Here is a 26,147-nt window from a genome sequence, read left to right on the forward strand (position 1 = left end):
CGGAACCGCATTTGCTTGCACCCCAGCCAGCCAAACTACAGCGGATCAGGTTTCTGAGGTTCTTCTATTCGATCCCAACTATTTCAGATGCGTGGATTGTGCTGTTGGCGTCGATGTGCAACCACTTTCACGAAGGCAGAAGCGACATGAGATTTGTCTTCCAAGAGTGTGCCACATTAATTAAGAAGTAAAATTGTATACTATATCTCTTGTAATATAGTATAGTTTTTATAAGAAAATAATGTTTACTAAATAAATAAGGTACGGAAAAATTTAAGAGGTTATATTAGTTTAGGCCTAAGTAGAGTAATTCTCTTAGATAACTCTATTTCTTGTAAAGTTAAAGTCTTTATTTATATCTTTCTTAGTATCCAGAAACTTCTCAAGTTTAACTTTAATTTTATATACCTAAGATATAGTATACTCTTTAATCTAAACTCTGTAAGGCTAGGATCTAGAAGCTACTAAACAAGTAGACAATTAAATATAGGTTTAAGGGGTGCTAGTAAGGGTAGAAATAGGTATTGTTTAATAAGATAGAAGACGAACCCTTAGGCCGTAAGCTTTAAGGTTTGGATAACAATATATGAAGGTATCCCGCGCGTACCTAGTATCGGTCCGGGCGGTGCCCGGAGGGAACTGAGATAGGCTTCGTAGGAAATACCCGTGACATAAGGTAGGCTATGAATGACCCTCTCTAGCGTTGAATAAGCGATCCATACGGATTAGAATCGAATTGCTCTTTCTGGGCGCACTTGGAGACGTCTAGCACGTTCCTTGTGTTTCCTGCACAGTTTCCCTGAGTTGGTATTTGCTGTTTCTCACAAATCCTTTTGTGATCTTCTGGTATGCCTTTGGGAAATTGTTTCTGTAGCTCTAATGGCGATTCGATGAATGTTACACTTAGCCCGGCTTCAACATGCCAATCCAAGTGGCAGTGGAACAGGAACACGCCTGGGTTATCGGCTGCAAACCGCAAAACGAGTGATCCTAATCCTGGCACTTTAACGGTGTCCCGACGCATTGGTATCTTAGGGAAGCTAGAAGTATCTCCCTGCCAAGGCTGGGTATTGCTCCGGGAAAGGACCTGAAAATTATGGCCATGGAGGTGGAATGGGTGCGTGCCCTCATCGAGATTATTGATCGTAATTTGTACGATGTCTCCCGCGTCCAGCACATACGGATTCACAGTAGCGCCATAGATAGTCGGATTCGTAGCGGCTTTTCCGGTTGAAAGAGCGGTAAATAGCGTCGGGACCTTTTGCGCAATGTAAGGGGTGTCACCGAGACCAGCACTGCCGGCATTAGTAATTTGAGCGATCATCAAGTTTTCCCGACTTACCGTTGACCCACACTGAATGTGGTAAAATTGACGTTGAGATTGATTTCTTTGGTCGGGTTGCCCAAAAGCACCTTTCGATCAAGAGGAATCAGGTACGTGTCATCCAGTACCTTGTCGAAGGTGATGTTGCGCATCGGTGTTGGCTTAGGCGCTTTATTATTGTACTGCAAAATGCCGTCGCTATTCATATTCAAGGATGCTGGTACAGTGTCGAACATGTCCGGATCAAAAGCAGCGACAAATGCATAGTTCTTGTCTGTTGCCTTGCGTCCTGTAATAACGATGTCGTAACGTTGAGCAGCAGATACGTGGATGACATCCGCATCTGTAGCTTCGACTGGCACCCCGTCAATCGCGACAACTTGCATTGTATGTCCCTCGAAGCGAACATAATGGGCGGCCAGTGCACTCATGCTGATAATACGTATAAGATACCTCTTGCCGGGCTGAACGTTGAAGACTTCCGTCATCTTGTCGTTAATAAGTGATGCCTGCGGTATCGGCTCCGCGCCATCGATGTTTTTCGTCCCAAGATAATAGTTTATGAGTCCCGGCATTTGATCGTGGTACCAGTCAGACAAAGTCATGACATATTGGGCTTCGATACCGAGACTCCGTTCCCACACTGGGTCGTGGATGATCATTGGTCCGCGCAGCCCATCTGGATATTGACCAGGAGCATGAGAATGATACCAGAATGATCCTGCTGGATTTGCAGTGAACTGGTAAGTGAAAGAGCTGCCAGGGGGAATTCCGCATTGGGTCACACCAACAGGCCCATCCATGTTGCTGCTACCTGAAATTATAATCAGTCACAAGATTCAAGACAAAACTCTTCTTCTTACCGGTCTGGAACATGCCGTGCCAATGAAGACCTGTAGTCTCGTTCCCCAATTTGTTGGTTACAGTCACCCTTATAGTATCGCCAACATTTGCTTCGATCTTTGGGAGCGGCCATTGTCCATTGATTCCGATGACCGGGCGACTGTATCCGTCTGGTGCAGCATTAACCCTTTCATTTTGCAGGTCAGTTGATCCGTCTTCAGAACACTGAGATGCGGAGTTACCAAGTGATATCCCACTCGTACTCTACCGTCCTGGCGAGGGCAGTCAGAGTCAGTGCCACGACAGGCAGGAGTTTCGAGATAAGATGCATAGTCTCGATGAGAGGAAGAGCTGTCTCTTCTAGTTACTGAATGTTCAGCCGTCACATCTGCTGCATCACCCTGATATATATGCATCTATCTCCATGCTGAATGACGATGGGCGCACTAGAATCAGACAAAGGCTTAGCATTGGTGTAAGCTACCATTGCCAGACTAACTCAAAGTAACGAAAACAAGAGAAATCACGCCAGCTGCTGCGGGGGAAATGGCCAGCTTCAGCTTCAGTGATTCTGACACAGCTGGCGAGAAACGCCAACGGCTAAGTCGCAGTATTGAATCCTGGCGAAGATGCGGGTACCATCATCTGTGAGCTTCGCAAAAGCTTAACACTCTTGGTAAAGGACGATATCGGCGAGGCCATCTGGAGTGGCGCGCAAGGCTCGGCGTGTCAAGCTGAGAGTCTAATGAAGTCAAGATCATTCGAGATCTTGGTCGCACCGATCTAGAATCGGTGTCACGCGATTGCTAAGGCGGCTATGCCAAGCACTTAACCGAATGAGTCTTGGCACCAACGTCAGCCGCAAGTCCAACCAATGGGCTAGACGGCTTTGGTCTGTACATTGCAAAACACCAAATCTTTAGTGTTCTGACCTAGATTTAACCCCTCACCACAGAACATGTCGCGCAATCGAGCCCTGATGCCCAGATTGGCTTGAGTTGAAAGGTCTTCCTGGGTATGGTCCGCAGCGCAAAGCGCACAGCTCAGCTGCGCAATTCGGCATAACGTGCACGACCTCGTGGTGCACACCGGCGCGTGAGGTTTTCAGCAGACTATATCTAGCGGCTGCAGCGTCTGGATACTGTGAGGGGGCAACACTGCTAGTATGATCCAATTCTGGTGACATTATTCGATGAATGCCTGCGTTAGGTGACTACCATGATCATCTGCAATTAAGAGGCGGTTCTTTAATTGCGCCTTTAGCTTTGTACACAGTTGAACACCTGCTTAAGCCATGCTAATTCGATATTGTTGTTCGTCTATCCTAACAGCAAAGAGGTGACGTGGATAGCGTGCTTTCCAGCCTGGATTTCCGCCACCTAGCGGTTCTAAATAGTGGAGTTCTTTAACGCGAGGATAATGCCTAGAAGAATAGCAGTACTATTAGCGCAAATACAAGCTAGGAGGCTTATCTACTCATGTGAGCCAACTAAATAAGCCTGTCTAACCTCCTTCTTCTTACATCAATGCCTACTAAAAACCTATTTTGTTCTACTAAACACCCTTATTATAAAGCTCCTCTTATCTATATTGTATATGTGCTTAGGATTTAGCCTATACTAAATAATTTTTTGCTATAGAAGCTTAAAGTATAGCTTATACATATATGCTTAATTAGTGTTATAGGAATTAGAGTCTATCCCTGCGGCCTATTAGAAGGTAAGTTAATAGTAGTAATAGTGTAGAAGCGCGTAACTCTGCTAGCTAAGCAGGGCTGTTAGGCAATAGAGGATGCAAAATTTATACTATCCGCCTTTTGGACTACAAATTAACTTACTTAATTCTGCTCTATATACTTCACTATATTGTCTTCTTGTTGTTAGGTAGGCTCCGAGCAATTAGCAGGCACATCGCATTAGGAATTTCCACGCTTTAATGATTGCGGGCCAACATTAAGTGATTAAAACCGTGTTATTCTGCAATTGCTATATAGTCAAGTTTCTTGTCAGGCTATAGATTTTTATCTCCGGAAACGCTTCCATAACAATTGCCATGGTGATTAAGCAATTACACGTTGAAATTTGGTGTACATATTGTGTGACTCCGGGCGTTCGGTGCACGGAAACTGGGCCGAGCGAGCTGACTGCAACGCTTGTGGTTCAGTTCTTCCTACACTTGAATACTCAGTGCTATAATGTTCAGCTCTCTGTATCTTCTCAAACCCCGTCGATTTGAGCGGCGTTTGAGATGTGTTCAAGAACCAACCTTGGAGCGTTTGCAATCTAAAAGAAGCCTGCGTGCACGCATCGTTGCAAACATCGTTGAACGCGACGCCCATCCCATTACATTTTTGTTGCATCTTGTCTTAGTGACAGGCAGAGTCTGCAATGATAATGTCGATCGATCTCGCATTATAGACACACTTTTACTGCAGTTCGATGTCGATATGAACCATCGAAGGCTGTTCGAATATTTGTATGCTTTGGGAAGGCCGCTGCGTTTCCGTCTTGTCATACATGGATTGCGAACTAATTCTGATGCGCTTAAAGCGAACGTATGCGACCTTTGCACACCAGCAGGAGCATCAGTTTTCTACCGTCTGGTTTGTATATGGCGGGTCCTTAGCCCAAAGGATCTCAACGCGGACCACGACGAAGCATGATCACGCACAGTGCCTGACGGTTATCCTCAACACGAGAGGAAGATTCAGCCTGCGAAACGTCATGCCGAGGTCTAGTGAGACTAGTATTCGACATCGGTGGAACCTTGCACAGATTTTTCAAAGGATTTGAGCAAGTTGATCGCTGCAGTAGCGCACAAAATGCCCGCGCAAACCTACCGAGGCTTCGCACACCCACGATGTTCTGTCTGCGGGCACAACAAAGAGAAGTGTGTTGCTCCTTGGCCATAAATATCGTGTGGTAAAGTTGGCCTTGCACCTTGGCCTGTTCCCTGCACGATATAGGGGGCCGTTCAACCGCTTTTACCCATTCTGAGTCGATGCCTAAATGCCGACAGACGGTCCACTTACAGGGCGTACCTGAGTCTGACGGCAAGCAGCCTATACATTTACGATCAAACGCACCCCTGCCCACGATCTCGAACGCCACACCGCCTCGTTGTCTGAGATCCTATCTGCTTTGGCGCGGATGTCCCGTTCAGGCTGACGCCAGGGACATGAGATCAGCTGGACTTAACGAGGCTTTGCTCACTCCGCCGAATTTCATGGCCGGTGCTGTTGTATCTGTCGATATTGCCATGCTCCATGTATGTATTGAAGCTCTTCGGGCTGACAAAGTGAACGACGCACGACCAGCATCGGTCCATAGACGAAACGGCAGATTTCAGTACTCGACAACGTTAGATCGCCGACAGCACGACAACACGACAACGCGATGAATTACCGAGGACCACTGATATTAGTTAGCTCACAAGTCATTAACCTAAGACTAACAACTGCATACAGTGGACCTGTACCAAGACGTGCTAGTCTACAAGAGTTGTAGATATATGTTGTTATCAATATCACTAAATACTTCTTCAGACTCAAGGCCTTCAAAGACCTCTCGAGGCAAGAGAGCCCTGACTCTCCAACGCGGCAACTGCTTCAGTTCCTTGATGCAAAAATAGGCATGCCCTTCAGCTCTCTTTTGATGTTAGTTGCACTTGGCAATGCATTGGTGCAGTCCGCCATGCCATTTGTTCCGGCACTACCAAATAACTCCATGCGCGCCATTGCGTCTGCAAACTTGCCATTCCACTTTCCTGCATTGTTGACAAACCCTTGAAATTCTTTGCCCACAGTGGGATGCACTGCCAGACCCGAGTCACTTGGGAGTACGAGCACGCCTTGTGGAGGGTTGGTAGTCTCAGAGTAGTATTTGACATCCCAGACGCCAGGGGTCGAGTCCTGGGGTAAGCCCTTCTTCTCAAGAGTCGTATCAAAGTTGAATTGGTTGCTGGTAGTGTGGGCGCCGAGCAGGGCGGCGAGATCAACAGCATCAAGGCCCTTGTCCTGGAAGAGTTTGAATAGGCTGTCTGCTGGTGCTCTGACGTCAGGTAAAAGGCCAGGCGGTGCCCGGACAGAGGAGTCAGTGCGGCCGATATATGTTTTCACTCGTGGGCCGCCAGGACAGGTGACAATTGCATGGCTACCAGCAAAAACAATCATGTCTGCTAAGCTGACTTTGTAGCTTTTGGCCAAGCTCTGGAGATATCTGCCAATAACATCAAGGCCCTTGTTTTCTGGCAGATTAAGCTCTCCGGCCAGAACAAGGGAGCCGTCGCAACCGCCCTTTGCGCCCTGGGCCACATTCCATGCTAAGGCCTATTAGAAATTGAAGAGAAGCGGCAGCGTGGTACGAACCTCCACAGTCATGGAAAACAGCCCTGATAGCGGCACGAGCATCTGGATTGCATTCTCCTCTAGTCAGGAACTTGGCTGTCAGATCTCTGGAGATCTGGTTCCAGACTGCAGGACAAGAACCAGGGTCAGAGCCAGAGCCGGAGCCGGAGCCACCCCCGTTCTTGCGGACGACGAGAGATGAGATGTCAGGAAGGTTTGGGAATGAGATGGCTGCGGCGGAGGACGCCATGAGCAGAAGATGAGTGAAACGCATGATGTGATAAAGCAGTTTGAACTTGAAGCCAGGCAAACCTTGAAGTTTGTTCGAGAGGCTTCCTGCAAGTAAGGCTTCAAACGTGTTGTCAGACCAAAGATTTCGTCACTTTTATATGCTTCTTGCAAGCTCGCCGTACCACTCTAGTCTTCATACGTTGATCAGGTTCTTAGGGTAGCTGAGGCCCACGCAAACATCCAGATAGTGTCGACTAGATACATGCGAGTCTAGTCTGCGCCTCTGAGATATTACAGGCAGTCTGTACGAGATGTGGCGTAAGCTTAGCTATCTTGACATTTCCAAAGGAGAGATATGGCCTGATCAAACGCCTACTCCGTGGGAATAATCTTGTTGACGATGAGAGCCGAGGCAGCTGACCAGATCATATAAGCTCCGACGCCTTGAAGAGCATCCAGTCAATCCCAACTAGATAGAACTAGGTTTAACTAGCGTCTCTTTGCTGGTGCAAGCAGCGAGTATAAGATGTCGCGTAAGCTTGGCTAGTTTAACATTGCCAAACAAGAGTTATGGATTGATTAGTGATCAAATGGTTCTCATAAGGAGATGGTTCTTTTGGCGATGAGAGCTGAGGGAGTTGGGTAAGTTGGAACAGAGCTAGTTGACACGGAGTCTAGCAATTGGGAAAGTAGTTGCCGAGCATTGGAGAGTGGATCGAGATAGGTCCAGCGTCGCTTGTTGAGGCTTGTTCTGGGCATCCTCGTGTACGACCCAGCCGCAATCCACTAGAAAAGCAGTCATTCAATGGTCCGCCGTGACCTGCAAGACGAAGGCGATCAGTCAACGCGGTACATTGCGGCGTTACATGAGATCTTTTTGCAAAGCGACGAGGCAAATGATGCAATATCGAACGCTGCAAGCTAACCAAGCGGACGAAGGACTTTGGTGCACCTTGAAGGAAGGACATTTGAGGACTAATGGTGCGTCCAGAGAACGTGTGTTCCACTCGAGGGATGCAGTATCTCAGCGTGATCCAGAATTCTTGACGGGCTACAAGCATACGCGCGATGTGATACCTGGTAGACGGCGCTTCAGCATATTGTGGAGCGAGCTGATATCGTCACCTAGCTGGTGAAAAACGTTGGGTCGTCGTCGCGATTGCGCAATGTCAGGCGATTATGCGAGTGGTGGCGCCGGCGAGGCTGATAGCGAGGCCCGCAAAGCGCGAGGACAGACCAGCCGGTCTGTGCGCTTCGAAGTCCAAAGCCCCACAACACTGAACGAGTCAAGCTGATCTAGGCATCGCGTATCTCCCTTTGGAAGCCAAGTCAATCTTGGAATGCTTAGCCTGGAGCTTCAGCCCGGCTAGATTCCCCCAAGCGAGTGCCAAGATCAGCCTTGTCGAAAAGCAGTTTAGCGTAGCGGTTCCTCCACAATCGAGGCTTTGTCTTCGACCAGTTTGGTTCATATTTTGTCTCAGCTCCACGATTCGGCAACAGCAGCTGAAGTCGTACCACCCGTATTGGCGTAGGCACCATCTAGAGTTAGATGACATCTGGTGAAGACAAGATGTTGCAGGCATGGCTTATGCAGAGTCTCGGCGACCTCAGAACCAGTCGATAGTTTGTCTTCGCCATTTAACAGTCGCCACTGGCATGGCTTGTTTGTTGGATGATGCAAGTCCAATAGGATCAGAGGATCCGGTCACTTTACTTCGAGAAAGATAGTAGTACACTTTGGTTCTGGATAAGGACGTACGAAAGTCGTCTAATAGCCTCGTAGCGACCTTCAAATTTTCTCAACCGATCACAACGGCCATGATTCTGCCTCTCAGTTTCAAAATCAAGTACTTATCGTTCGTCCAATTCCTCCAGTCACACTGTACTAAGACAGTAAAGACGATACGTAGGGTTTGATCAGTGTGGCGGCATCCAAATGTCTACAACAAGCTTATGGTTACTCGTCCAGTAAGACCAAAGATTGTCTCCAACAATCCAAGGGAGACTACAGTATGCTCTGGTCTGTATGCGTTGATCTGTTCATGACTGAAAACAAATACAATTGACTCAATCACACCGTTTGAAGCTAAGCTCTCAAAATCTACAGGACACAATTAAAATCTACAGCCTAGTCATCCCGGTCAGAAGTCATTTCGACGTCCTCCTCTACCCCCTTCTTTTTTACCAAATCGGGGAACCTCATCTGAAACTCCCGGGCGATCTCCGCAAGCTGTGCTTTCGCAGGCAGCATCGTCGCAACTCTCTGCGTCATTCCAACAATTTCCTTCTCCAAGGCCACCCCTTCTCTGGCGCTCTCAATTGCAGCCTGAGCCTTCGGAACAAGCTCCCTGATCTCTTCGGTGCGATCGCCTTTCGACTGAGCTTCCTTGAGGCGCTGTCCCATGCTGCTGTACTCGTCGATTTCAGACGACTCCAGAGCCTCGGTCATCTTTTGAGTGAGCCTTCTGAAGTTCTGGATGCCGGCTCCAACCCTCTCCCAAGCTGCTCGGTCCTCGGCCTTTCTTTTACGGAGTAGCTCTTCTGTTGCTTCGAGCTCTTTCTTTCTGTTCATGTTCCGTGCCAAGTTCTGGGCGACGTACATTTCAGCTTTGCTCCACACAAGCGACGAGACAGAGTATGCCGAAGAGTTGCTCAGGCCGGGCGGGTAGTGTGTGAAACCACCACCGTTCTCCAGGTATGCTTCGGCCAGCTTGATCATGGCGATCTTGGCCAGCTCGGCCATCCACGGCTGGAAGATGAGGAATATGACCGTTTGGTCGATGTGGTACGCCTTTTTGATGGTGCCTGGCTGCCGGGAACGAAGCTCAGTCAGGTATGCGTCGAACAAGCCCATCAAATAGTTCGAGTTGTAGTGGCTTGCGTGTTCGTACAAACGGTTGACGCAGTTGTTAGAATAGCCAACCTCGACCAAAGGCCATTCGAGGGGTTTTGCTTGGTCGACGGGAGAGAGCTGCTTAATCCGTTCTCGCAGGTTTCGACAGAAAGCGATGGTGACTTTAACGCGCCTGTCAACCAAACGCCAATAGCGATTCGGCTTAGCGGGCGAGATTTGGAGCTGCCCGTCATCGAACTCGTTAGCCTTCTTCGCCCTCACGGGAGAAGGATAGATCTCCGTCCACAAGTAGTGACGGTACGGAAAGCCTGGCTGCTGCGTGACTCCCATTGTGACTTGGCTGCGTGGGCTTGGGCCGTCTTGAGCGTGGAGGTTGTCGATGGCGTTGACGAGACCGTTGTCCACTGGAGCCATTTCGCGAGTTCTGATGTCTTTTGTCAGCGCTGCGTTGCCACAGCCCTTGACGTATCGCAGAATGTGCTTGACCACCTCCAAGATCTCAAGACCAGATGGCGAATCGCCGTTATCGTCGACAATTTGTTGATGGTATATGCCCGGCTGGTGCTTGGACTGGTCCCACAGGTTGTCGAGGATGGATGCGAGGACGGGATCAGTTCTCCTCTCTTTGGCCACATTGCCCCAGCCAACAGACTTGATGATGCTCGGGTACATGGACTCCAAAATGTCGTTCACGACCGCAATCATCCAGTGGCGCTCTTTGTCCTGGTCACCGAAAGTGCGCTTGCCAGCCCATGCGTCTAGCTCGGTCGCCATCAGCTTCTGCGCAAGCGCTTTGTAGCCATCTTGGGAGAGCTGTTTCTTGAAGTCGACGGACTGCATTTCCGAGCGACCGAGGTCAGACTGCAAACGCTGGATCTCGAATTGCAAATTATCGATATGACGCCCCTGATCGCCGATAACCTTGTCCTTTGTACGAAGAGCTCCCTGGAAATCTTAGGTGCTGATATCACGGGCAATCTCCCCATAGGTCCGAGAGGCTTCGAGTTCTCGGAGGGCGCTTGCATGGCGGTTGTTGGCTACATTGGCTCGCTCGTTCGCCATCCTGAGCTCTTCCGTCAAGCGTGTCACTTCTTCATGATGACTACTGCTGATCGCGTCGGCTTTGTCTTGGTGAAGCTGGTCGGTCATGGCAAGGCTGGCGTTGAAGCTTTCCGAGAGCACGCTGATTGACTGTTGCGTCTGTTTCTCAGCACGCGCTAGTGCGAGCTCTGTCTCTGCGGCTGTCATCTTTGTCCAGAGCACACTGACAAATTCAAAGTGCTTATCTGCGCTCATGTCATCCAGAAATGCTTTGTAGAGCCCTTTGAGATACTCCTGGTCGCCATCCTGCTGGGAGGTGCTGCTGTCGTTGGGGGCAGACATTGTGATGGGCGAGGGTCGGCACGGAGGTATCCAGGACAGGTGAGGTGAGGTGAGATGAGGTGAGCCTGCAATGAGAAGTCAGCCGGGATTCAAACTCGTTGCTGAAATGTGTATAAAGAGCGCTTTCTCGTCGCTGGGAGGATGGGCAAAGATCTCGCAGAAGTCTAGAGAAAAGAAACAAAAGCGAGCGAGGAGGTCTTCAAATACCCAGAGCTGCTCGGAGACTAGCGCGCACGTGAGCTTTCTGACCTCAAATGGAAGGCGCGACCTGAGGACAGGAACCCAGGATGAGTTTGAGCCGCTCGTGCTCCGGTCTGAACTGTGATCAGGGTGACATTCACAAAGAATGGCTTCACACGGTGCATGGATACACTACAAGTACTCGGGACCCGCGTCAATCTTCGACGCCGCCGTATCGGGTTGCAGTCACACCGACATCTTGAAGAGCTGACGGGACGACAGCATTTACTTCTCCTGCAACTGCAACCAGAAACTTCGTTCTGGATGTAATGGGTATTTAGACTTTCCAGCCGCAGTAGCCTGGTCTAAGAAGTGGCTGGGTGTAACTAGAAAACTCTGGGTACGTCTTGGCAAGTGAAGTGAAAGAACAGTTTGCCGCGCCGCGCTACAAACAAACACCCCACCTGGTGCAAATCCTTCCTTGCACCTTACACCGCCCAAATCACTCAGAAATGTCTTCTGACGAGTATTCTGAGGAGGGCGAATGCTCTGATGTAGCCCCCGAAGCCGTCGGTATGATCATCACCCCATGCTCCAGAACTTGCTAACCGTATAACAGCTGCTGACACGCCCGCGATCGTTTCGGCTGCAGCAACAAGTCTGCCAATCGCTCTCAAGCGTGCGAAACGCGAACGGAGCTCGAGCGATGAACTGCCTACGGTGCGCAAGCTCGTCAAGTTTGACATGGCCGGCGAAAAGCACCAGCAGTATTTCAGCTACAATATGCATGATCTTGACGGTTGTTCTCCTCCATTCAATCGTACAGAGAAGCTGGGTTCCCGGCGAAATCATGAAGCACGTCCTGTTGGTGCATTACCTTGCGTCATCGAGGTCGGCGACCAGGCCTGGGGGAACTTTAACAAGGCCACGAGCGACATGAGACTTGTCTTCCAAGAGTGTGCCTCGCTGCCTATGTTAGGAGTGCGCGTCAAAAAGGGCAAACAGTCCACGGAGATAGACTACGAGGAGATTAGCGCCAACGATACCATCGAGTTCGACCTTGATAAGCTAGAAGGTCTTCGATTCGACACCTTCAACATTCGCAGCCTGGCAAGCGCCTCTTTGGCCAAGGAACTGCAAGCCGTTATGATGAAGAAGTTGCAATTCAAGGCTCAAGATGACGAGCACTTCTTCAACAATGGCAGGAGGCAGGATTTTGTACGAGTGGAACTGCGACGCAGCTCTCGTCCTGCCAACCGTAGCAAGGACTTCTCACACTTCTCCGACGCCGCTCTAGACTGGAATCCGCCAGATACGCTCAAAGTTGGCGATCAGGAGCCTTACCGTCCCAGGACAACAAAGCATCGTGAGCAGATTCAAGATGCTATTGTCAAGATGAAGGCCGCCGAGGTCATCGTCTTCTGGGTGTTTGTTGGCCTTACCAATGACAGCCAGCGTTACTTCAATAACTTCACGTCACTTCTCAACCGGACACTCGGTAGAGAGTCGCCTGGAAAGATCAATACAGACTGGTATTGGAATCTCCACCCTTCGTATGAGCGCTCAGACATACAAAGCCCGTGGCAGAAGTTCCAGACCCCTCCCAACAAGCCACCCGTGACGCACCTGCGGCGCCCTTGGCCAGAGCGTCAACCATGGCTTCATATAAAGGACGGCCAGTTCAGACAGGTGTGGAACGAGGCGAAGACGCGCTTTGCTGGGGTTACTGCCTACGAGTCGACTATGGCCGCAGCAACTCTGATGGAGATGGAGGATGAGCCCCTCAGGCACAGGCAGCAGTTCAACGACACTCAAACCTACCCCGCTGTCTTTGAGCGTGTTCACGACGACCGCTACATTATCAAGGTCAAGCTTGCTGGTGTGCACGCTCGCGATGACGCGCAGGTCATTCCAACACCGGGCACACTCGTGCAATTGTGGATCAATGGGGAATCTCTCGAGAAGAATGACGCCTGGCAAGGCACAGTTGCAAAAAACTGTGTCAAAGACTATGACATGGTGTTTGCAAGCCAGCCGCCGGGTCGGTATCTCTATTCACCTCCTGCAGCTAAGACACACGAGGTCATAATCACCACAGAGACCATCGATATGTCTGGTGACCGACTTCTTGGGGCCATCTCCGGCGCCGCAACACTGACCAAGACCCGCAGCGATGCTCCTGACGACATCAGCAAGCGGAGGGCGTTTCACGTCGGCAACGTCGTCTGCGGTGACTTGGTCCAAGACGATTCGCCAGACATCTTCGGAGACTGGAAAGCCAAGCAGTCGCCAGGCGACGCGACGCAGGCCATCGTCGACGAAATCTTCAACAAGATCCCTGCAATGTTCAATACACGCCAATACAAGGCATACTTACTACTGCTTCGGGGGTCACCTGGAGGTCTCTTGGCTGTTGAAGGCCTACCTGGATGCGGGAAGTCGTACGTCATGAGTGGCATCGCATGTGCGCTCATCCTCATGGGCGTGAGAATCATGATCTGCGCTCAGTCGAACAATGGCGTGTGCCAGGTCTTCAGCAAGGTAATTGCATACCTGGAGAAGCACCATCCGCATCTGCTGCCCACAATCCTTCGTCTTGGTGCGGCCTCAGTAGAGGAGAGCATTGCCGACCAGCTGAAGGATGGTAACATCGACGAGCGATTTCTGGTATCACCTCGTCGATTAAGCGTGAGAACCTGAAGTATACCAGCGCGTATCTCGAAGCCAAGTGGCTTGCTGCCAACTCGGACAACCCGCTTGCGAAAGATCGCAAGGCGTGGCTAGATGCGCGCGCGAGGCATGAGAGCGCGTTCCGAACCGAAAAGCTCAAGCCGCCTAACGAGGACATTGAATCCGAGGCGTCGATCAAGAGTCAGGTTTTCAAGCACGCTGTAAAGCCGGACGAGCTCCTGCTGCTTGGTATCACGGCCGCCGCCGCTGCAAGGCTCGAAGAGCGTGTGACATTCGATGCAGAAGTGCTCATTTTCGATGAGCTATCGCAGGCCACGGAACCAATCTTTCTGATTCCTCTCGTACAGCAGCGGGACCTCAAGAGCGTTCTGATCTGTGGCGACACTAAGCAACTGGGGCCGGTTGTCATGTCCGCGAGGTCCAGTCCATATGGCCAGCAAGTGGCACTCTCTCCTCTTGAGCGGCTCACCAAGCGCAAGGAATTTGCGCACATCAAGCTCAACCTGAGCTATCGCTCCCATCCGGCAATCCTCGTCGCGCCATCGATGATCGTATACAAGGACGCGGGTTTTGAGTCGGGCCTCGTCGAGTTTCCGGCGCACGCGGGTGCTGGGAAGCTGATTGAGGACAGTGATGAGATTACGCAGATTTTGGGGGGCCTGTTCAAAAAACAGTTTCCACTCGCAGAGGGCGGAGGACGTGTCTGGTTTGTCGACACACCCGGCGCGTACACCCAGCAGGTTGAAGGAACTTCCCTCTAGAACCCCAACGGTACCGCTGCTGTAGTGAGGCTCGCTCGCGCTTTCGCACCATACTTTGGGGCGAAGAATGTGAAGGTCATCAGCGTATATGCCTACGAGGTCGAGCGTCTGCAGACGTACCTACACTGGCTATGTCCCGGAGTTGAAGTCTGCACCGTCGACAGCTTCCAAGGCGGCGAGGCTGATCTGGTCATCGTCCATTTCTCTGCAGCTTTCACCTCCAGGCTCAACCCCTTTGGCTTTGCGGCCGACCTGAAGAGGATGAATGTCGCTATCACACGCGCAAAGCAGATGTCTATCCTTGTCGGCAACCACACGTACTGGGCCGAGCGCTGTTACGTATACGAGGGCGCCGAGCCAGCAGCAAATGATCCCGCTCTGCTCGACAAGGAAGGAGGACGTAAGCAGTTGATCAAGAAGGGCACCAACCCGCTGATCAAGCTAGTTGATCTCATGTACTCTCGGCAGGAAGTCGTGCAGTGGCAACATCAATTCCAGCCGTATGACTTGGACGGCTTGCAGGAGAGGAGTGCACAGATGCGGAGCTGATGCAGTTCGGAGGTTAGCAGTGCATCGAAAGGTTTGGATCAATTGACAATGATTAGCAGTTAGACTCAAGGTAGAAGACAAGGTTCGCCCAATCCGTACCGATTTGCTCGCCCATACTCTAGTGCACGGATATACCTATCATTTCAACTATCCCTGATTCAGCTAACCAGGAACCTGCCTTTCGACCACTATAGTATGCTAACCTGATAAAGCAACTCATCGTTCTCAATGCCACGTGGTGGACTTCTAACTCAATTTCGATCGCGCCGACTATTCAAGACTGCTTACTACGACTGCTCTGTAATCAAGCTTAGCAAGCTCACCCCCTGTCCAAGGCATCATAATCTAGGCTGGCACCTTTCTTTGCAGCGTAGCCATCGTCTCTCTTTAATTACGAACACCTTTCCTCCTGACAATCGTCACAACTAATTGGCAGGTCTTGAACAGTTCTCCTGATCTGCAACTTACTCGCAACTATGTGTGGAACCACCGTTCAGATCGAATACCTTCCGCTAAAAGGAGGTGTCGACCTGGCGACTGGCCAAGACAGAAGAGCGTGGGAGGCAACGCTCGATACTCTCGGGAAGCAGCCAGGCCTTAAGTCGCTTTTTTGGGGCCGACAGACTGAGAACCCAGATGTTCTGCAAGTAGTTACTGGTAAGGAATCTCTTCGTCCCGTTCGTTCGTGCTGGCCATAGCTGACCTTCCGAAAGAATGGGAGTCTCTGAACGCACACAAGGCATTCATCGCGACCCCTGAGCATCGGCTCTTTCAAGAGACCCTGCACACAGAACTCCTCGCTGGTCCTCCAAAGTCATTCCACGTCACGCTTCCCGTTACAAAGCCGTCTGCCAATCCGTTGTGTGCGCCCGTCACAGAATGCCTCAGTGGGTACTTTAGCGCCACGTACACCTCAGCCGAATACGATGCTCAGTTCGCCAAGTTCAAAGACCTTGTCGCCAAAACGCCTAACGTACCGAGTCAGGGCATAAACGGAGGTTGGATCATTGAACCTCAGAAGTATGAGAGTCTAGGCGATGGCGTGGAGGGAAAAGGACGGATGACCTTCATTGGCTGGCCGAGTGTTGAGTCACATGTGAACTTTACCAAGTTGGAGGTGTTTCAGAAGATGGCTCCTCTACTGGGAAACGGGCCGCAGGGTGCGACCTTGTGGCATGTAGCATTCACGCAGTACAAGTAATGCATCTTACGGCTGAGTGTTTCCACCTTTGCCAACACCTCGAAATAATGTCGTGAGAGAGATCGCGGAGCGAGCCTCGCGTTGTTAATTGTGGCTTTTACTCGAACATATTCAATTTCAACCTTAACTTCAAATGCATATGATGTCAAAGATGAGTAATAGCGCTCCGAAGTGGGGTTCAAGTAAGCATGGGCTGTAATGCCTGACTCTGGGATTTGCAAATGGCAAGCGTACTTTCTACAGCACCTTTGGGCTTTTAGACTCGGGTTGAAGTTCCAGGCTAAGTTTGGGTTTTGGCCATAAGGAGTCAAGGGAAGCTCGGGAAGGTGGATAATGACACGTGGTGGATGTCCGCAGCACGAAAAGATATCTGTTGACTGGATAGAAAAAGTCTAAGATTGGCTCCCGTAACGTGCGGCTAGGAGCAGGAATTTTGCCGGGCTTGACAGCTTGTTGTAATCATCCCGCAACTGTTTCGCGTCAAGTATGCGTACATGCACGCACGACGAGAATGCGTATGCTTGGAGGCTTAGGCGAGCCACAGTGGAGAGAGCATGACAATAATTGCTGAATAATTCGCCTCACTGCATCAGGCCACGTTCTCAAGCTTCCAGCTCTGAACAAGAGGAACATCTGACCCAAAGGCACTAACAACCACGCTACCGACAGAGTTGAACTAATTATAATGCGAATACGGAAGCGAGCCGAAGATTACAAAGTGAGCCGAGATTTGCGGTACAGCAGAAGTTCGGACCGCCTGGACCTGGAGTTAAGAAGTCCGGAGCATCTGATATGCCGATTCTAAAGATAGAGGCATGATTGAGCGAGATGAGGGCTTCGGAGAGATTCTTTCGAGGTTGCTCTGATCCAGCTCGGTCTAATACATCGGAAATGAGAATCTAGCAATCATAGCATCGTGCCTTTGATATATCCCTTGAATGATTTGAGTCTTACTAAGGAATTGACTGCATATAAGTCTCTGGCATTGGTATAGAACGAACAATAACCACGACACCACAAGACTTCTTCATCCTTTCCAAATCTACAATTTTGCGACTCCTGCCAAAGTCATTGTACTTCCAACGCTCTTTCCGAAATCACGATGGCACCTTCCTTTTGGTCCCGATCTTGGGCTCTTATGTCGCTTGCTTCATCGATTGCTGCTGTGAATCTGCCCGTCTACCGTGGACTAAGAATCGACCAATCCAAAGTTGGCGTTCTACAGATTGCGTTCAACAACACCGACTCAGAAATCAATGTCTGGAGTCAAGATGCATTGACTGGTCTCACCGACATCGTCCAGAGACTTCAGAATGACACCGATACCAAAGTCATTCTTTTTACGAGCGATAACCCCTTGTACTTCATGGCTCACTTGGATCTTCTGATACAACCTTTTGGTAAGTGGTTTTCTCGAGACAAAGACATGCTCTATCATCTACAGTCAACCTTTGGAGGCAATCGATTACTGACGATCTCAGATCCTACCATTGCCCAGCGAACCGCTGAGCTGCTCCACAACATGACAAACCTGAATCAGGTCACCATCGGCGCCGTCAACGGTGTGGCGCGTGGTGGCGGCAACGAGTTTCTCGTGTCGCTTGATATGCGCTTTGCGGTCAAATCCCATTCACGCTTTGGGCAGCCAGAGATTGGACTGGGGCTTGTTCCTGGTGGCGGAGGTAGCCAGTACCTTCCCCGATTGATCGGTCGTGGCCGTGCTATGGAGTATATCCTGACTGGAAAGGATATTCTAGCCGAAGATGCCGAGCGTATGGGATGGATCAACAAGGCTTTTGATAGCGACCGCGAGATGAATGCCTACATCGACGAAATACTTTCCGTCTTAGTCTTGTATCCGACTTCGGCTCTTGGACTGGTCAAGCAATCCATCAACATCGCTTCGAGACCGCAACTCGCAGACACAGTGGGGGACGCGAACCGGTTCTTGGAGGCTGTCTCTCAACCGGCTGCGCAGGCTCTTATTGGAGATATGCTGGAGCTGACAAACAATCAATCAGCTGGAGATGCTGAATTGTACCTGGGGGAAATCGTTCCCCTCCTGTACAATCAGTAATCAGGCGTCAAGAATCTACGAATTCTGCATATTGGCTAGGGTCGATACAGCGATACAGAGGTGCTGTGTATAGATGGGGTTTCCTAAGTAATTAATATTTGCTATTTTGTTAGACTAAAAAACTCTTTAAACTTAAGAATGATAAACAAGATCTTTCTGGCTGGAACACAGTCTAGCTTTACTCAGGTAGTGGTGACTCCAGGACTGGCATTTGCTGATGATCAGAAGTGATATGGCTGTCCAAGAGTCGCCTGCTGGAGAGATATGATGAAACTACATATCTGCCTTCCTAAAGTAGCAGGGCTCTCGGAAGAGCGTGGTGGAGAAGAACACGGGAGCGAAAAGTCGAGGGTAAAGCCAAGACAAGTTTTCTCAGTTAAGCGGGAGGTTAGGTGCAGCAAGCCGCTGTAGGCGGTTTCGAGTCTGATGCAAGGTTTTTCGAACGGCTCAAGCAAATAGATAACCCTGTTCTGATCACCAATGGCACGGAATATGTTACACATACGCCTTATAGCTGCCTATTGCAGCAGCAACTGTGCAATGTGAAGCTGCATATCTACCATGAGTCTGGACACGGACATGTGTACTAGGTGGCAGAAACCTATTCCGAGCAGCTGGAACTGTTAATAGATTAGCTTACCGCTACAGAATAGTGCAGTTGGCCGAAAATATATTCCCGACGGTACTACGTACGTGGCGTGGCATAACTGCTTTGCAGTAGAATTTATGCATCGATGTATATTGAAGTTCTCAGAAGGAATACAACAAGATTCGACACCACGATTCGGACGGCGTACTTGCTCATAGGCTGTGCACTTGCCTAGAATTCGATGTGAAGAAAAGAGACGTTTGCGTCAGGAACGTCGACGTAGATCGTACCACATTTGAAACCGAAATCCAGTTGCATCTTTTCTCCCTGAAACCCTCACCTAGACCTACTGACACATCCCTTGTGTAAAACGTAGCTGACAGCCTTTGCTGACGTGAAATCATTTTCCGAGCTTAAGTCCATGTCAGTCATGACACATTCGTGCCCGGCGATGCAAATCTTGTCATGTTCACTAATCCACGATTTACGGCTCCGGGACAACCATTTAGCCGCTTCTAAAGTTTGAGTAACGGGTTTAACGACATTAGCGCATGACAGTATGTACAGGGCGGTCGACCAGAGAACATTGAAATTTAGGAGCATTGATAATACTAAGAAGAGAGCGATAGGAAATGTAAAGGAAATAGGGTGCTTGCAGTATTAACTCCGCTTCTTGATCATTGTCTTCTTGGTCTTCAGCTATATATTGTTAACAGTAGTCTTCACAATACAGACCGTACAGCGTTCCACCTTATCCACTAGGTATCTGCGACCTGACATCTACGCTAATTCATTTGCATCCCAACGTCCACTTCGATCATCATGTCAACGGCACTGGTTACAGGCGGCTCAGGTTTCATCGGTATGTACGTGGTCAAAATGCTACTCGAGCATGGCCATAACGTACACACCACTGTGCGCAGCTTGACAAATCCTGATAAGTGCAAGCCGTTGCTAGATCTTCAGGTAGAATATCCAAACAAGCTTACGCTATTTGAAGCCGACCTTATGAGGGATGGCTCATTCTTTAGTGCAATGAGGGGCTGCAATATTGTCTACCACGTCGCGTCCCCGTTCTTGGTTCCACAGCAGATTAAGGACGGAATGAAGGACTGCGTTGAGCCAGCCTTGAATGGAACCCGAAATGTGCTTCAATCTGTCGACAAGACAAGTAGCGTAAAGCGCGTCATTTTGACATCATCTAGTGAGTCCTGGTTTCCCCCTTCGACACAGCGTTTACATGTATCTAATGATCTCTCCAGTCGCTGCTGTGTATGGTGACAGTATCGAGGTTCTTAAGATGGATAATAGCACCCTCTCAGAAAAATATTGGAATGAAACCAGCTCCGCAAGCAACAACCCCTACAGTTACTCGAAAGTAGTTGCTGAGCGCGAGGCTTGGAAGATTTGCGACGTTCAGACACGCTGGGACCTTGTCGTCATTAACCCAGGGCTTGTCGTTGGCCCATCCCTATCGCCCGACTCTACATCTGGATCCCTCTACATGCTAGAAGCCATGTATCGCGGTGAGAACAAGATGGGCACGCCCGAGCTTCACTATCCTGTTGCAGATGTGCTCGATGTTGCTGAAGCACATGTCAGGGCGGGAGAAAACATCAATGCGAAGGGTAGATACATCGTTGCAAGCGAACGCAGTCTTAGCTTGTTGGATATGGCGAACTATGTACGGCCAGTGCATAAGCAGCCGAAGCTGTTGCCTACACGGAACTTGCCAAAGCTGATGGTCTACGCTGCAGCACCATTCATCGGTGTTTCGATGAAGTGGGTGTCAGGCAACATTGGCATTGGGTACAACGTCGATCGCAGTAGGAGTGTTGAGGAGCTGGGCATCACATACCATCCACTGGAGAAGGTCTTCAGAGACCACTATGCGGCGTGGGCTGCTAGTACTAGTAGCTAAATAGTGTATCGGTAATTGCCAAAGTTTGCGGACCTCTCTATAGCTGGCACATGGGTGTATACACTAGACGACATAGCAAATACTTTAAAGTGTCAAAGCGCGGTCAAACTGGAAGAGTTAGATAGATCGAAAACTTCGAGACAAAAAACAACGCTCGTTCCTGACAGACGGGAGAGCCGCTATATCTTCAGTCAATAGAACGGAATACTATGTCACGGTGCTGCATGAGCCTTCACGACGCTCAAAATTGGATTCGACGATACTCGCTTTGATTGTGCAAACTCAATGCCAGTTATCATTGATAACCTCCACAATAACCCCGTGATCCTCCTCTTGCTGGAGCCCAGAAACACAAACTACCGCTACAATACCAGCAACACCACGGACTCGAATGGGCACACCGCCCCCGTGGATAGCGTACTTGCTCGATTCCTCCACGCTCATGCTGAACAGATTACGGAACTTGCTCTCATCGCCATTCCAGATGCAGTGCCAGTACCAACTGCTGCCGGCCCAACGCATGACGGTGTTGCGCTTCCGCGCGACCCAGTTCTCGTTGTCTTTCGTTGCATTGGGCCCGCACACGGTTTGGAACAGCACCTGTCCGCTGCTGGCTAGCGAGATGGAGATCAACGTAGACTGCTGCGGCGCGAGTGGTAGCAGCCGCGCATACAGCAGGTGACCGAGTTCCCATGCGTCGTCCTCTGTGAACGACTCGAACGTGAATGAATCGCAGGTCTCCTTTACCAGTGCTGCCTGCTTCCAGTCAGCCTCCGCATCGTTAGACATCATTTTTGACGTACATCCTTGGGAGGGTGCGCGATTGGCTTTGGTGTCTGTCCAACTTCTTTCTTGGCTTCTAGAACTTTTTGCATGCCATGGCCGTCGGCCCAGTCTCGACGGCGAAGCCCAGTCTGTGAAGTCATGATGCTGTCTGATTCCAACAATGTATTCGGGTTGACGCAAGGTCAGACTAATTCGTCTAGCAAAGTATTGATTGTGAACGAGGCTAAAGGACTGCGGGTAAATTCGAGGACCGGTCCAGCATCTTATATGTCCCTTCGAGTACCACCACAGCGCCCTTGCAATTAGCCATGTTGTCCAAGCGGGGCAAAATCCCATTACAAAGATGGTAGCAGTAGGTTCGCGGAGTCCCGGGCAAGCCAAACGCATTCCCTGGGCGAATCATGAGCACGCCGCCCAATTGGAGGCCGAGTATGGAGCCAAGTCGCGTTTAATAGGTCGCGTCTTGTCCGAAGGTGGGATGGATAGCCGCTTGTGGGTGAACATCGGCACACGAGTCATAATAATTGTGGACCTGGAACGACGACATCAACAACACTCCGCGCTAAATACGGTACAGTCGTGGAATTGAATGAGGGGTAGCGGATGGCTATTAAATTAAATACTTGGTGGTGAACTGTGTTTATGGCGTCTTTGTCTTGTACTTACCTCTGTTCGCCAGATATCCAACCATGAGTCCCATCAAAGTCGGTGTCGTAGGCTACGGATTCGCTGCTAAGTCTTTCCATCTGCCCTTCATCTCTGCCCTTCCCGATTACGAGGTTGTAGCTGTTCTTCAGAGAGCGGAGGTACCGAAAGATCTTGCGTCTGCGCCAAAAGGCTCCCACTGCACCGTCGACCTGCCCAACATCAAACACTACAGGAACGCGGAGGATTTCTTTGCTGACTCTGAAATCAACTTCGTTGTGGTTGCAACGCACACTGATACTCACGCTTCGTTCGCGACGCAAGCGTTGAAGGCGGGGAAACACGGTGCGTTCAGCTGTGATTTTTGCCAAACATGCCCGTCTAACGTCTCGATTCAGTCATCGTCGACAAGCCATTTGCGAGATCTGTCGAGGAGGCGGATGAGGTTATCAAACTTGCCAAGCAGACAGGATTGATCCTCACTTGCTTCCAAAACAGGAGATATGTAAGTGACCCGATCATCTTTCCAGTCACGGTCAGCTGACAACATCGTGATTCAGGATGGCGATTTTATGACAGTGAGGGAGCTTGTGAAGAAGAGTGTTTTCGGAGACATGACCGAAGCGGAAATCCACTACGACTTTGACCGGCCTTCCTGGCTGCACTATCTGTCCGCTAAGGAGTACGTACCCGGCTCTGGACTCACCTATGGTTTGGGTATGAACGAATGCCGATCCTCTGCGTTGAGTTTTCTAACCTAGATGATAGGAACGCACAGCCTGGATCAAGCCTACACTTTGTTCGGATGCCCAGCATCAGTCACAGCGTTCTTCCGTGTACAGCGAGGTATTGAAAGCGAGAACGAGGACTCGTTCACCGTCATACTCCAATATGGCGGACCACAGAAGAACTTGCTAGTGACTGTCAAGACCTCCGTAGTGTCGCCCATGGAGAAGCAGCTCAAGTTCTGGCTACGGGGCACGAAAGGCTCGTTCGTGAAGTACCAGCAGCGCAGCACATGCCCTCAGGAGGAACAGATTGAGCGCGGTGCGCAGCCTCTCGATCCAGATTTTGGTCTGGAGTCAGAAAAGCTTCTCGGTACTCTCACGACGTACGAAGAGTTCGACAGCAGCTTGCAGACTTTCGATAAGGAGTCGCAGAGATATGTGGGGAGATATCCTGCCGTCAGGGGCCGCTGGATGCAGCTTTACAAGGATGTTGCTGATGCTATCAATGGCAAGGCCGAGCTGGCCGTGAAGGCAGATGAGGTGCGGGATGTACTGAGGATAATTGAGCTGGCCAGAGAGTCTCACGAGAAGGGCGCTACCGTAGCATGGCGATGATTGGCCAGCTACGTTTAGATGTGGACACCCATTCTGTAGAACAGGTCTGCGAGTATATCTAGAAAGTTGTGTGCTGCAGAGGTCGTTGACTTGTGAGGTATATCCCGGCACGCCGTGGTATAAGTGAATGTGTGAGAACTGACAAGTACATATGGGTATCATAACTACAAAACATCGGGCTGCACTAGCTCACGATGCCAACTCAGAAATTGCAGATCGAATCGAACCCCACCACGACGCGCGCTGGCTGATCTCGGCCGCCTCTGCCTGTTGCCTCGCGCGCTGCAGCTCCTCAACCTCCGCCTGCCAGTTGCCTACGGCGTCCTTCTCATCCCTGATCACCATGTCGACCGGCGCCAAAACAGCAGCCTGTTCGATCAGAGTAACAGCCCGAACAACATCCCGGCTCACACCCAACAACCTCAAGCACCTCGCCTGCCTGAACAGCATCTTGCTCGCCTGCTCGTTACTCGGTGTCCACGTGGCATCCGCGTGCTGTGTGAACCGCGCACTCGCTGTCTCGCACTTCCTCAAGTGCTCCCAGCTCGCGCCCGCATTCCTTCGCACTAGCGCGCGGCTCGCCGACTCGCCCGCCATGTCGACCTGCAGGAACGCCGCACGCAACAAGTTGAGCGTGAAGTACAAATCCGCAGTCGCGTTAACAAAATCCTCGCCGCCAGCCGCTTTGAGGCTGAGCCACGACGAACTATGGCGCATGCGCTCGAGGGTGCGCATTGAGTACGCCCACGACGCGGACGCGGAGTAGAAGTCGCGGCTCTGCCACTGGCGCTTGCCTACGTCGGTTCCGGTGTGGATGGAGTCTAGGGTGGCTTTGGGGTCTGTCCATCGCGGTTGCGCGACTTGGGAGGCGACGGCTTGGGCGATGGGAGTGGAAACGGGACCGCTGATGCTGAGGTTGGAGATGCCGCGGACATGGGCGGCGATGGGCTCAAGCAGGTGCTGCTGAATGGCGGGCGTAAACATGTCCGCATGGAAGGGGTTGAAGGAGACGCTCGCCCGGATGGAGAGGTGCTCGTTGGCTGTGGCGTTGGCGTCGGCCATGACGCTCTCGATGTCCAGCTGTCGGCATAGCGAGGGCAGGTCAGCACGCAGCATCATAATCTCACTCTCGGAGAAGTTGACCGAGCCAGATGACATAGCGGGCTTTGACAGGGTGAAGTGCATGAGGTAGCCTTCGAACTGCCTGGCTTTGCGTGGGTCGGTCGTGACGGCGGGAATGATCTCATCGCCGAGAAATAGGTTGCTGGCGTCGAGTCCTCGGCAGGTAACGCGCACAAACTGGTTGCGCTTCATCATGTAGTCGAACGCTTCCTCGTGGATTTGTTTGTTCGTTCGGAGCAGGGGCATGGCGTCATAGCTGGGCGATCGCCTGCGCAGCCCACCAACGAACCCGGGCTCGCACTCGGGCTCGTCGTTCCATGAGCACAGCAAGAGGTCGTAGACGTTGTTGCGGAGTTCACCGGGCAGGTCCAGGAAGCGGAAGGGCATAGAGGACATCATGGTCAAGGTGTCCGGGTCGATGGAATTGTCGCAAGGAGGTGTATTGCATGGAAGAGTTGCAATGGAAGCCGCTGGGGTCAAGTCAAGAGTCGCTTGGAAATGTCGCTATGGAAGTTGCAATGGATCTCGCACTTATACGCAAGTCAGAACGGTAATGTCGGGGAAAGTCTTGATTTTAGTTAAAAGAAATTTCGTGTCCAAGCGTTCAGGTACGCTGGGTGATTCGCAGTATTTTCGCGCAACGTCCGGGAGCACGCCTTGTCTTATGTTTCAGCACAGTCCTCGCCTAGACCGCTCATCTAGCCTATAGGCTTTACGGTGCGGTTGTCACGGATCGATTTCAGACGGAGAAAGGAGGTGCGGAGAAATGAGGAATTTCACGCTAAGATCGCGGGATGACGGCGGTCAAGCCACTCGCTTGTCCCAGCTGGGTCTCGGGCGTGCCTTCTCCCACTTTTTCCGTCGGCAAACGCCCGCTCCCGCGGCAGCACGGTTTTCGCTCGAGATCAGCTCGCATCAGCTCGGAGGACGGGAGATCGTTCGGTGCGTCGTCGTGCCACAGACCTCGACCAGTCCAGCGTGTTCGTCTAAGTTGCGGCTGCACTGAACGGGTTCGCGAGGAGCACAGCAGCCCTCCAAGGTCTTTGTGACACTGCCACGACGGTCTCCACTTCGATGTGAGGGGTGCAGAAACTATGGATACAACGCAGCCTTAGCACCGCGGGAGCAGCTGACATGCACCGGATCCGCATGAATTTTCGAACGCTACACGTTGCAGCCAGAGTGCTCGGGGAACTTCCACCACCGCTACTTTGAGTTGAAAGCCGGACTTCCGGTCAGATCAGTAGACAAGAACAGCCTTGGTCTACGTCACTAGTCACTGGATACGCAGGAAGACTGTCC

The 26,147-nt window shown here is 50.8% G+C and overlaps 10 protein-coding genes across 10 annotated transcripts; 5 read left to right on the plus strand and 5 right to left on the minus strand.

Annotated features, from left to right (window-relative positions):
• Positions 1-443: 443 nt before the first annotated feature.
• Positions 444-2,902, minus strand: C7974DRAFT_336351 (Cupredoxin). The gene is made up of 4 exons (XM_046139189.1): positions 2,410-2,902; positions 2,188-2,354; positions 1,343-2,138; positions 444-1,295 (listed from the first exon to the last, which is right to left on the minus strand). Exons 1-4 carry the CDS (start codon positions 2,496-2,498, stop codon positions 698-700), a joined length of 1,650 nt encoding a protein of 549 aa, XP_045997450.1. The 5' UTR covers positions 2,499-2,902; the 3' UTR covers positions 444-697.
• A 2,872-nt stretch (positions 2,903-5,774) lies between these two features.
• On the minus strand, positions 5,775-6,762 carry C7974DRAFT_310997 (heme peroxidase; the record flags this gene model as incomplete). Its single annotated transcript, XM_046138295.1, has 2 exons — positions 5,775-6,487; positions 6,534-6,762. 2 exons carry the CDS (start codon positions 6,760-6,762, stop codon positions 5,775-5,777), a joined length of 942 nt encoding a protein of 313 aa, XP_045997451.1.
• A 2,520-nt stretch (positions 6,763-9,282) lies between these two features.
• Positions 9,283-10,266, minus strand: C7974DRAFT_277240 (uncharacterized protein; the record flags this gene model as incomplete). Its single annotated transcript, XM_046137572.1, has 1 exon — positions 9,283-10,266. A coding segment is annotated over one exon (984 nt), but the record flags the coding sequence as incomplete, so codon positions are not given.
• A 1,406-nt stretch (positions 10,267-11,672) lies between these two features.
• Positions 11,673-15,161, plus strand: C7974DRAFT_454566 (P-loop containing nucleoside triphosphate hydrolase protein; the record flags this gene model as incomplete). The annotated part of the gene is made up of 4 exons (XM_046145920.1): positions 11,673-11,733; positions 11,780-13,827; positions 13,890-14,561; positions 14,613-15,161. The coding sequence occupies 4 exons, from the start codon at positions 11,673-11,675 to the stop codon at positions 15,159-15,161; spliced, it is 3,330 nt and encodes a 1,109-aa protein (XP_045997453.1).
• A 230-nt stretch (positions 15,162-15,391) lies between these two features.
• On the plus strand, positions 15,392-16,516 carry C7974DRAFT_336357 (uncharacterized protein). The gene is made up of 2 exons (XM_046139190.1): positions 15,392-15,818; positions 15,875-16,516. Exons 1-2 carry the CDS (start codon positions 15,638-15,640, stop codon positions 16,360-16,362), a joined length of 669 nt encoding a protein of 222 aa, XP_045997454.1. The 5' UTR covers positions 15,392-15,637; the 3' UTR covers positions 16,363-16,516.
• A 984-nt stretch (positions 16,517-17,500) lies between these two features.
• Positions 17,501-18,439, plus strand: C7974DRAFT_310824 (enoyl-CoA hydratase/isomerase-like protein; the record flags this gene model as incomplete). The annotated part of the gene is made up of 2 exons (XM_046138286.1): positions 17,501-17,762; positions 17,844-18,439. 2 exons carry the CDS (start codon positions 17,501-17,503, stop codon positions 18,437-18,439), a joined length of 858 nt encoding a protein of 285 aa, XP_045997455.1.
• A 1,411-nt stretch (positions 18,440-19,850) lies between these two features.
• On the plus strand, positions 19,851-20,949 carry C7974DRAFT_359613 (cinnamoyl-CoA reductase; the record flags this gene model as incomplete). Its single annotated transcript, XM_046139666.1, has 2 exons — positions 19,851-20,232; positions 20,291-20,949. 2 exons carry the CDS (start codon positions 19,851-19,853, stop codon positions 20,947-20,949), a joined length of 1,041 nt encoding a protein of 346 aa, XP_045997456.1.
• A 247-nt stretch (positions 20,950-21,196) lies between these two features.
• On the minus strand, positions 21,197-22,286 carry C7974DRAFT_395002 (DUF967 domain-containing protein). Its single transcript, XM_046141941.1, has 2 exons — positions 21,753-22,286; positions 21,197-21,705 (listed from the first exon to the last, which is right to left on the minus strand). The coding sequence occupies exons 1-2, from the start codon at positions 21,873-21,875 to the stop codon at positions 21,232-21,234; spliced, it is 597 nt and encodes a 198-aa protein (XP_045997457.1). The 5' UTR covers positions 21,876-22,286; the 3' UTR covers positions 21,197-21,231.
• On the plus strand, positions 22,287-23,723 carry C7974DRAFT_463598 (uncharacterized protein; the record flags this gene model as incomplete). Its single annotated transcript, XM_046146239.1, has 4 exons — positions 22,287-22,725; positions 22,779-22,885; positions 22,941-23,097; positions 23,149-23,723. Exons 1-4 carry the CDS (start codon positions 22,425-22,427, stop codon positions 23,721-23,723), a joined length of 1,140 nt encoding a protein of 379 aa, XP_045997458.1. The 5' UTR covers positions 22,287-22,424.
• Positions 23,724-23,817: 94 nt separating this feature from the next.
• On the minus strand, positions 23,818-25,663 carry C7974DRAFT_190978 (uncharacterized protein). The gene has a single exon (XM_046136599.1). The coding sequence runs from the start codon at positions 25,242-25,244 to the stop codon at positions 23,913-23,915; it is 1,332 nt and encodes a 443-aa protein (XP_045997459.1). The 5' UTR covers positions 25,245-25,663; the 3' UTR covers positions 23,818-23,912.
• Between the last annotated feature and the right edge of the window lie 484 nt (positions 25,664-26,147).

The sequence above is a fragment of the Boeremia exigua genome, assembly GCF_020726555.1.
Source record: "Boeremia exigua strain MPI-SDFR-AT-0100 chromosome Unknown C7974scaffold_6, whole genome shotgun sequence".
NCBI lineage: Eukaryota > Fungi > Ascomycota > Dothideomycetes > Pleosporales > Didymellaceae > Boeremia > Boeremia exigua.

Excerpts from the sequence above, each read along its gene's own strand:
- C7974DRAFT_336357 (XM_046139190.1), top strand. The coding sequence starts at position 15,638 with ATGTGTGGAACCACCGTTCAGATCGAATACCTTCCGCTAAAAGGAGGT. Across the intron at positions 15,819-15,874 it reads TGTTCTGCAAGTAGTTACTG|AATGGGAGTCTCTGAACGCA; the intron begins GTAAGGAATCTC and ends ACCTTCCGAAAG.
- C7974DRAFT_395002 (XM_046141941.1), bottom strand. The coding sequence starts at position 21,875 with ATGACTTCACAGACTGGGCTTCGCCGTCGAGACTGGGCCGACGGCCAT. Across the intron at positions 21,706-21,752 it reads TCGCGCACCCTCCCAAGGAT|GCAGCACTGGTAAAGGAGAC; the intron begins GTACGTCAAAAA and ends GACTGGAAGCAG.
- C7974DRAFT_190978 (XM_046136599.1), bottom strand. The coding sequence starts at position 25,244 with ATGATGTCCTCTATGCCCTTCCGCTTCCTGGACCTGCCCGGTGAACTC.
- C7974DRAFT_336351 (XM_046139189.1), bottom strand. The coding sequence starts at position 2,498 with ATGCATCTTATCTCGAAACTCCTGCCTGTCGTGGCACTGACTCTGACT. Across the intron at positions 2,355-2,409 it reads TACGAGTGGGATATCACTTG|GGTTAATGCTGCACCAGACG; the intron begins GTAACTCCGCAT and ends GCAAAATGAAAG. Across the intron at positions 1,296-1,342 it reads ACATTCAGTGTGGGTCAACG|TGCTGGTCTCGGTGACACCC; the intron begins GTAAGTCGGGAA and ends TAATGCCGGCAG.